This window comes from Neopelma chrysocephalum, unplaced genomic scaffold, assembly GCF_003984885.1.
Source record: "Neopelma chrysocephalum unplaced genomic scaffold, ASM398488v2 Primary Assembly neopelma1_43, whole genome shotgun sequence".
Classification (NCBI taxonomy): Eukaryota; Metazoa; Chordata; class Aves; order Passeriformes; family Pipridae; genus Neopelma; species Neopelma chrysocephalum.
In genome coordinates this window covers 23368085-23377909 of record NW_020897702.1, presented here as the reverse complement: position 1 = coordinate 23377909, position 9825 = coordinate 23368085, and the positions used below count along the sequence as shown (strand labels likewise).

Sequence of the window (9825 nt, the reverse complement as noted above, 5' to 3'; positions counted from 1 at the left end):
CGGAGCCTGGCGCCATCTTGGAACCTGGCAGTTCCCGCGCCCGGGCTGGCGCGGCCATGTTTGCTTGGGGCGCTGTCCCCAGGGATGGCCGGAGGAGTGGGGCTGTCTGTGGCGCCGCACGGACATCGACCTGCTTGTGTGGGTTCCGCGGGAGCTGCTCCCCTGCAGCCGTGGGTCAGACTTGGGGCTTTAAGTGAACATGGACTTTCTGCGGTGCTGTGATCGGGTGGTTTATTGGTAAAACGGCAAACCAAGAGAAAACGTGGCACAAAACACTACAGGTTTTGCTGCTGGAAGTGATGAAAATGCCAGCTACGCAAAGGCTAATTTCAGGAGTGTGGCTTCCCCAAAAATGTGGCGAAAATAAGAGTGTAGATACTATTTTATTTATCGATTTAGTTAAGACTAGCAGTGATGCTGACATCTCAAGGGTCAGAAAAATTAACAATTCGCCCAGGAAGTTCCAGGAAATGAGGAGGGGGTTGTGCATCGGAGTACTGCCTAATTGTCGCAAAAATATGGAATATGTAAAAATTCTCTTAAGAAAGGATGTTCTTTGATGTTTGATCTTTGTATACTTCCAAGCCTAATCAACAACAGAGATTTAATCCATGAAACCCAGAGCAGCTAACAAGCAAGCTCTAAGTGATGTCCAGGTGCTAGAAAGACAAATTACTTGTGAGTAGAATTACCTTTTTAGAGCTCGACATGTTTCATAACTTCAGACCTAGGGGGAGGTTAACAAAGCTTGGGGAGACGGATGTGCCACTGATAGTGGACATAATGCAGAATTTATGGGCCACAAGGACATTTGGCAGAACTCCCAAGATAAAGGAGAAACTAATAAAGACAACTCGGCAACTGTGCTGAATCAGCATGCACAGGAGCCAGTAGGAATACATGGCACCCACACACAATGCAGATACATGTGTAAGAGGCAGCTCAGCCTCCCTCCTTGCACTGTGCCAGTGTTAAACTGCTTGTCAGCCTGCAGAATTGAGGTGAAGACATCAATGAGAGATAAACCTTGCAGAAGAACTTAAAGAAAGCCTGTAAAACAGCACAGAATTACACTTCCCTAGTATAGTAGCTTAGCAACCTGTGGTGTAAGGGCTTTGAGGGCCAGGGGTTTAGTGCATTTCTTGGCAATATTTTATAGTCTTCTATGGACTCATCTAATTTTTTTAAAACTTATTTATACTTTTAGTTACCCATACCATCCCTGGACTTATGAATCTAATTGTGCAATATGAAAAAATGTACATTTTTGTTTTCAAATAAGAATTCATGTCTCTCATACTGTCACCTGTCTCTTTTCCTAGGTGAACCATTCTCATCTATTTAGCTTGTCCACCAAAAGAAACCATTCCCAGCAATGGCTGTCTAGTCATAATTTTCTTTGTTATTTTTGATTCTATAATTCTTTTTAAGATCGGGGACTACTACAGCATTCACTGTTCAAGAAGCAATGAATGCTTCCTGTTACATTTACCTTTTGGACTGACTTGTGTGTTGACATGATTTTTCAGAGAACATTTCTGCAGTGACTGCTAAGTTTTTTCTTTGAGTTCTAATAACTTATCTGGAGTACCTCCCTCTGTGTGTATAGTTACAGTTGCTTTTCCAAGTTCAGTGATTCACAATTAGCAATACTAAATTTCACCTACCTCTTTACTGTGCTGTCATTCAGTGTGCTACAGTCCTCCTATGGTCCTTCTAGGATGAGAGAGTGGCAAAGGGCCAGCTGTTGTAAGGCATGTGAGAAAAAAATTCACAAGCAGCACCAGGACTCCAGGAATACACCTCGCATCCATTTCCATTGAGACTTAACCAGCAGAGAACATAACATTCTTTTACCTGGTTCAAACAGGCATCTCTGGACCAAGAAATTATAAAGCACTGCTGATAAAAGCTAAAGGTTTTAATTTTTTTTACTTTTTTTTTTTTTAAGAATTCAGCAGTGAGGTTGAAATCTTGAAGTAGAACATATTTAAAATCAGACTATGAAAGCAATGAAGGATCCATATTTTTCCCACACAGAAATCTTCAATGAACAAAAAACAAGGAATAGCAGAAATCTTGGATGGAACTCCACAATGTGAGGTGTGCAAGTAGGGTAAAATGCACTGCTCCTGCGAATCTGTAGGTAGCCTCATAATAAACCATGCAGAAGAATCATTTGGGCTTTTGCTTTACCTATTTAAGAAAAAATAAGGCATTGCCCAGGAATCTACTTCACTGTACCCAACATTTGGAATTTTCCTTTTCTGCACAGAAGGTACAGGGGAAACCAGTCTCACAAAATTACTCTTTAAATAACTTAAAAATTATGAGCATTTTTACAAAATAGACCATATACTATTTCAAATGATGTTTCTTTCAGTGAAAAAACTGATCCAAACACTCATCCAGTTATTGTGAAGGGCTGTTTTTTGATTATGTAGGTTTTATGTTGGTACCAGTTTTGCCAGGCTTTGTTCCCTACTTGGTGTCCAAAGCTTGTGCTTACCTGAGCTTACTCAGCACTGTAAAGAAATGCCCTGGAGTCATTCAGTGAATTTTTTTAAGAGGGGAATATGGGGAGTACGAGGGCAACCCCGTGGGTACTTCATGTTACTGGGGAGTCCCTAAATGCACGGTTGTGAGGTGGAAAGCAAGTGCTTAGCAAGGCCTGGCCACCAGACCACTGCAGTGTGCCTTCTAGAGATACAGGTGTGCCAGTTACGGCTCAGATTTATTGGAAGAGCTTTGGACAGATGTTTTAGGAACATCAGTTTGCCATATACACAAGGCACATTCAAGGTCTGTGGAAGATCATAGCCAGCTAGACATGCCACCTGCAGAGAAATAAATGGTAGGTCAGAAAGGGGCTGCAAAGCTTTCAAGAACTGCAGAAGTGGAAGAAATATGAAATAAAAGTGAAATTCTCCATTCTTGCTGAAGTGTTTCAGAGATAATCTGCATACTCTTGCAGGAGGGAGGCTTTTTTAAATGCACTGATCACGTTTTTGAAATTGCATATGGGTGTAACTGTTTAGTAACTGCTGGACTGGTGCAGTTTTGTAGTAATAAGCCTGAAATGGCAATATACATGGTAACTTGCATTATGGTTTTAGCCAACTTGTGCTGGCTGGTTGAGTCTGTTAACTAAGATTAACTTCAGGAGGAACATTCTCATAGACAAGCTGATGGAATGTGGGCTAGGCAAGCAGACAGTGAGATGGACTGAGTAGTGGCTGAACTGCTGAGCTCAGAGAGTGGTGATCAGAATAACTTCATCCATCTGTACACCATCTGTGGTGTCCAGCTGCAGCTGACACTGGTTCCAGTACTGTTTAACTCTTCCTTAATGACCTGGATGATGAAGTGCACCCTCAACAAGTTTGCAGATTAAACAGAAGTGGTGTGAGTGGCTGAAGCACCAGATGTCTGTGCCACCATTCAGAGGAACCTGGACATCCTGGAGAACTGGGCAGACAGGAACCTCATGAAGTTCAAGGAGAGGAGGAAAGTCCAGGGGAGGAACAACCCCATGCACTAATGCGTGCTGGGGGATGAGCACCTGGAAAGCAGCTTTTCAGAGAAGGATGACATTGTGGTCCTGATGGACAGAAAGTTGAACATAAGCTGCCAATATGCCCCTGTAGAAAAGAATGCCAATAACTGCCAGGAGTGTTGCCAGCAGGTCAAGTGAGGTGATCCTTCCCCTCTACTCATCACTAGTGAGGCCACATCTAGAGTGCTGGGTCCAGTTCTGGGCTTCTCACTACTACAGAGACATGGACATACTGGAGCAAAACTTGTGGAGAGCCCCTAAGGCAATTAAGGGACTGGTACACCTGTTGTGCAAGGAGAGGCTGAGAGAGATGGAACTGCTCAGCCTGGAGAAGAGAATCATAGGATGGTTTGGGTTGGAAAGGACTTTGAAGATCACCTAGTTTCAGCCCCCCTGCAATGAGCAGGGACATCTCCCACTAGACCAGGTTGCTCAATGCCCTATCCAACCTGGGGAGAAGAGAGAAGGCTTAGGGGGATTTTTTTCATCTGTCTGATGGGAGTGTTAAATGGAGACAGAGACAGACTTTTCTCTGTGGAGCTTGGTGACAGGACAAGAGGCCAGGGAGACACACTGAAACACAGGAAGTTCTATCTGAACACCAAAAAAAAAAAATCAGTTTTTTACTGTGAGGGTGGTTGAACACTGGAACAGATTGCCCTGGAGAGTTTGTGGAATCTCCTGTGGAGATACCCAGACATAATTGGACACAGTCCTTGGCAGTCTTGTCTAGCTGACCCTGCTTTGAGCAGTAGGGTTGGGCTAGTCAGTCTCCAGACAGCCTTCCAACTTCAACTAATCTGTGATTCTGTGAATTAGAGCCTTTCTCAGCTAGCTCAGCCTGTATATCATAAGGGGAATGGAGAGAGCCAGAAGAGAAGAAAATGCAATGTGGTAATTTGGGATTAACACCAAAGCTTAGAGAGGTTTTAACTTGGAGGATCAAAACTGGTGGAGAAGGACCTTCTTGTGAAGTAGAGTTTGACTAGAGCTAGCAAGTTCCATGGCGGTGACCAGGCTGTGTGTCCCTTGGCCAACAGGAGCCCATAAGAGTAACCTCTTGTCAGCACTGCCTGTCTGGGTCTGAGGGGTCCTGCAGGAAGAATGGCAGCTGAGAATATGATGCAGCTAGAGAAATTTTTCTGGCAGACTGCCTGTCTATCCTTGGGGGTACAGCTCAGCCCTCCCCTGTCTTCCTGTTTCTGGTTTCATGCGTTTTGTATTGGAGGCAGCATTTGTGGGTTTCACAGAGACACACTCAGGAGCAGAACTTTGCTCTGTTGTGGTTTCTTTTCCAGACCAAAACCAAAATACAGAGGCTGAGTTTTGAATGTCTGGGCTTTGTCATTTCTGCTAGCAGTCTTATTTGCCAAATTGTGAGGGGCAAGGGAGAAGCCCCTTGCTAAAACATTTGAAATGCCTTGCCCTAGAGATCTTTTGTTCTTATCGTCTTGCCACATTTTGTGCAATCAGCATTTCAGTTAACCACTTCTAACTTTCTGTCAGTCAAGTTCCTTCTTAAAAAATAGAGTTTAAATACCCTGAAATGTAAAAGTCAGATTAAAATCCCTTTGACATGACCAGTCATGGTTTGATGAATACAATGTTCTAAGCTGTCTCAAGATGGGACAGAAGCTGATCTGGATTGACAAGAATCCTAGAAAAATGGGATTAACTAGGTGAATGTGCTGATCTGATAAAACATGGAAGTGGCTACAAGACAACAGGTCAGACATTTGACAGTAACATGGCAGAGATTGGAATTATGAATTCTATCAAGCAAATGTCAGTACTATGCCAACAGGCAAGATGTCATTCAGTTGTCTTATGGAAACTCTAGTAAAGTATAGGTCTGTGCACATTATTCCTTTGCTTTCTATTAATGTTTTATTTAGGCCACTATTTTATTTTGACAGTATCAGGATAACTTCTTTTGGTTTGACTGTTTATTTAAAGAGCAGATGATATCTAAAACTTCAAATATGAGTCATTCTAAGCCTTTCCATCAGGGTGAAAGAACACACTTGGCACACACATACAGGAAACAACAAGTGGTTCCTAAAATGTCATGTGAGTTTCTTTTTTCAGTAACTCCAGGGACAGGACTGATGGTACTTGCTCCCTGACACACTGAAATAACTTCACTCAGGTAGGTATCATAAGCTGCTTTCCTCTTCTACTTGCAATTTATTGTTATTCACTCCTGAAAACCTCTCTCTCTCCTCCAGTTCCCTCTTCCATTTTTGAACATTTCAGCCCTTTTAGCACTCTTGAAAACATAGAGTGGGCAGTATCTTCATATTGATTCATCTCTCCGTTTACTTTGGAGTAGGACTTGCATTACTGTCTTTACAGCATTCCTTGATTCCCTATCCCCTTCACACCATTTTCTGTAACTATATGAGGAGGCAACAAGATTCAGCTGTTGCAGCACTGTTCTCCAGTTGTCCCTATAAAAGTCACTTCTGCATGTATCAGCAAGACCACAGGAAATGGAACAAACTTGATAGAATTTCAAGTTAAGACTCCAGCTTTAAGTTCAGTCTTCCAGAGACTTCTTTCATAGCTTTTCTTGCAGGTCACCCTCATCTAAAACTTCTTAGCAGTTATTACCAAAAACTGGTAAATTACAATCTAATTTTCTTCCTGGTGAAGCAGTTCTAACACTAATGCATCGCTTCACATTTAGACTATATGTTATGCAAGAAAGAGATGGATGATTTGAATTAATTTTTTTTAATAATATTGATATTTAGTCCTGCACAAAACAGTCCCTGACTGTCATTTAAGTACTGGCATAACAGAGGTAAAAAGAGGGTCAGTTATGTTATTCACGTCTTCTCAGTTGCTTCTGCAGGCTGTATTCAGCTCTTAACTATGCAGCTTCCTTGCATTTTAGTACCATTTTAGGGACCTTTCAGCAACACAACTCCTTTCATTGATTCAGCAAGGATTTAGTTAACAGGCATTTTATAGACAAATTTATTAGTACCTAAAGGATGAAGATTGGGCACTTTTTCTCAGTTCTATCTTGGCTTTGCTAGTTTTCCTTTCCTTTCTAAATTTACTAATATCTAAGTCCAAGAATAATTGAGCAATTAACATTGTTCCTCTACTACTCTCATGGTTTTAACATGTCACTTAAGTATGTAGTAGCTCAGCTTCATTGTCTTGCAATAAGGCACCTCTTATATCTAAAATGGCTCAAGAACCTTACTGCTATAACTCTGTATTTTCATTTTTATTTCTACAAATAAATCTCTGTCTGTTCTTCTTAAGCCATTCATTTCTTGCCTTTCATAGAACCTTAACCATTCATTTCTTGCCTTTCTCCTCATCAAGACTAGCTTTCCAAGGAACCAGCAGACAGGTCAGAATACAAGAAAGGGAGAAGGAAGTGGTTACTGAGACTTCCCTAAAATACCCCTTAGCAACAGAGTTGCTGTCTTCTGTGTTCTATTTATAATGTCCAGAAAGCAGAGCAGGGTTATTTTGTAAAGACAAGCACCACTTTCTTAGCCTAGATGTATTTCACTGGTTATGCCTGAGGAAATCGCTTGTTTTAAAGGGAACAGGACTTAAAAACCCGCATTTCCCTTTCTGAGAAGTGTAATCAAAGCAGGAAGGCAATAGGAAACACCTGGGGACAGCATGGCCATGTGAACAGAGAGCCCCACTGTGGAGACTAAAAAGAACCAGATATCAAAGGGGGTGACAGAGATAAGAGAATGTAAATGCATACAGCTGTTTGAATAGTGGGGCTTAGGTAGCTTAGCCACTACAAGAATGATGAAGGTGTACAATGGTCACATTAGTAAGCCTTTAGCACAAACTTGGATAGACCAATGCCTTTGTACCCTCACAGCTCTGTACTGTCACCTGACTCAGGATGCTTCATGAAAGATTAAAAGAAGAATTTGGGGAGGAGAATGTGAATTGCTACTCATTTGCTCTCTGTTTTATAGCTGCAGAATGCCTCAGCTCCTGAGCAATAGCAGTTCAGAGGAACAGGCTGCTGTATATTATGCATCGGTATCAATTGTCTCCATTGCTATCTTCATCATCGTTTTCATCACAGGTATCCCAGGCAATGGATTGGTAATCTGGGTAGCTGGTCTGAAAATGAAAAGGTCTGTGAACACTGTGTGGTTCCTAAACCTTGCTGTGGCTGACATCATGTGCTGCTTGTCCTTGCCATTTTTCATTGTTCACCTGGCCCTCCATGAACACTGGCCGTATGGTTGGTTCCTCTGCAAAGTCATTCCATCAGTCATAATCTTCACCATGTTTGCTAGTGTCTTCCTACTTGTGGCCATCAGCATCGACCGGTGCCTCCTTGTCATGAAACCTGTCTGGTGTCAAAACCATCGAACAGTGAAATTTATATCGCTAATATGCAGTGGCATTTGGATCCTGGCCTTCATTTTCTGCTGTCCTGTCTTCTACTATCGTAAGACAAGCACTTACGATGGCAAAACTGAGTGTGGGTACAGTTTTGAAGACGATCAGGTGCTAGATTATATAAATGAGTCTGTAAATGAGTCATGGGAAGAATACTCACCTCTAGCCTACAATGGTAACGACTTGTTGGGAAATACCTATGAAGGTGATTATTCTGTACCCCTTGCCTTAGTGGTAATAAACATCACTAGAGCTGTCTTTGGCTTTGTGCTCCCCTTTGGCATAATGGCAGTTTGCTACGTCCTTATTGTTTTCAGAACTCACGCAAATCAGTTTAGCAAACCACACAACAGGATGCTGAGAACAATTGTGCTCGTGGTAGCTGCGTTCTTCATCTGCTGGGCTCCATACCATGTAGTTGGGATTCTCTCCCTTGTACCTAATCTTAGAACAGGACTGACGGAGTCACTGATCCTGTGGGATCACCTCTCTACAGCACTTGCCTATGCCAACAGCTGCATCAACCCCCTGCTCTATGTTTTTGTGGGACGGGACTTCAGGGCAAAGGTACGGCAATCAGTGCAAGGAATCTTGGAAGGTGCCTTTAGTGATGAACTCACATGTTCAACCCTTCACAGAAGCCAGACTTCAGGAGAGAAGAATATTAGCAGCACAGTATAATGCAGGACTTCCTCTCACCACTGCAGAAAGACCAAGCTATGGCCCTGCACATCAATCACTGTTTAACAGCTGTTTTTGCTCTAACACATTTCATTAGCCTGCAACTCCACATCCAGGACACTGTATGGTTCAGTTCATGACAAGTAACCCCTTTACATCCTACTCTAGAGATGGGAAGTTGGAAGTATCAAGAGTGAGGGAAGACTCTGGTGAAGCAGAAGAGAGAATATTTTAACCCTTAAAGAAGAAAGCAGGGTTGCAGAATGTGGTGGGATCATGTAGTTGAACCTCTGAATTGAGAATGTTATTTTATTTCCATATGTCTATGTTCTACATCTCCTGTCTCTGATAAACTGCAGATAAAACTCACTTTGATGTCTCTCCTCAGAATGTGATCACATCTTTCCTCTCCTTTGTCTCTTCTTGGGCCTGAGGTGTGTGGGGGAGTATCTGAAGATTCCCCTAGAGGGTAATGTTGCATTCCTTTACAGCCCTGTGTTAGAGCAGCACTTGCCCCAGGCAGCTGCATTGAACTGACTGGGAAATACATCACTGTAACTCGTCCAATGCACATGCAGTACCTATGTTCATTAACACGTGCACGCTTGCTGCCTCCGCAACACTCTCTCCACCACCAGAGTCCCAAATATTCCTTTTAGGAAGTAGTTTGAGATTATCCAAATGCACCTCCTGCATTTCAAGATGGCACATGTGCAGAATTTCAATAGCTGTAGTCATGGATGATCCAGATCAGATGACTGCTAGACTATCAGCCATTTGGCAAAACTCTGGAATCGAGAAGTGATAACCTCAAGAAGGTGGGGAACGAGCACATTGGGGCTCAGTCACATCAGGCTCTCTTTACAAGAGAGATGTGCTTCTTGTGTCCTTCTGGCAGAGGAAGATAAAAATTTCATCCAGTCAGGCTATTTGGGGTGTTCCCAAGCTTGAACATTCCCTGCTCCTGAAAAATGGTAATACATTTACTAGGTACTCTATGGAAGCAGTTTAAAAATCTGCTCTTTGTGTTACTCCTTCCTTAAAAGAGAAAGGTCAACACATGGTATGACAGCCACCAAACACTGGTAAAGTTTTCACTCTGCCTTTCCGGTGAGCACGAGTTGAAAGACTCACAAATCTCAGTGCCTCAAAAACAGTTATCTGGGAGAACTTCCAACTCTTTCTCT

The 9825-nt window shown here is 42.5% G+C and overlaps 1 protein-coding gene across 3 annotated transcripts; it reads left to right on the top strand.

Annotated features, from left to right (window-relative positions):
• Positions 1 to 28: 28 nt before the first annotated feature.
• Positions 29 to 9025, top strand: C3AR1 (complement C3a receptor 1). Of its 3 annotated transcripts, XM_027677656.1 has the most exons (4): positions 56 to 138; positions 1432 to 1549; positions 5644 to 5705; positions 7522 to 9025. In XM_027677656.1, exon 4 carries the CDS (start codon positions 7529 to 7531, stop codon positions 8636 to 8638), a length of 1110 nt encoding a protein of 369 aa, XP_027533457.1. In that variant the 5' UTR covers positions 56 to 138; positions 1432 to 1549; positions 5644 to 5705; positions 7522 to 7528; the 3' UTR covers positions 8639 to 9025. The 3 variants fall into 3 exon arrangements, with proteins under 3 accessions (XP_027533455.1, XP_027533457.1, XP_027533456.1); XM_027677654.1 differs by having other exon boundaries at positions 29 to 1549; XM_027677655.1 differs by lacking the exon at positions 1432 to 1549 and having other exon boundaries at positions 105 to 138; positions 5513 to 5705.
• Positions 9026 to 9825: the final 800 nt, after the last annotated feature.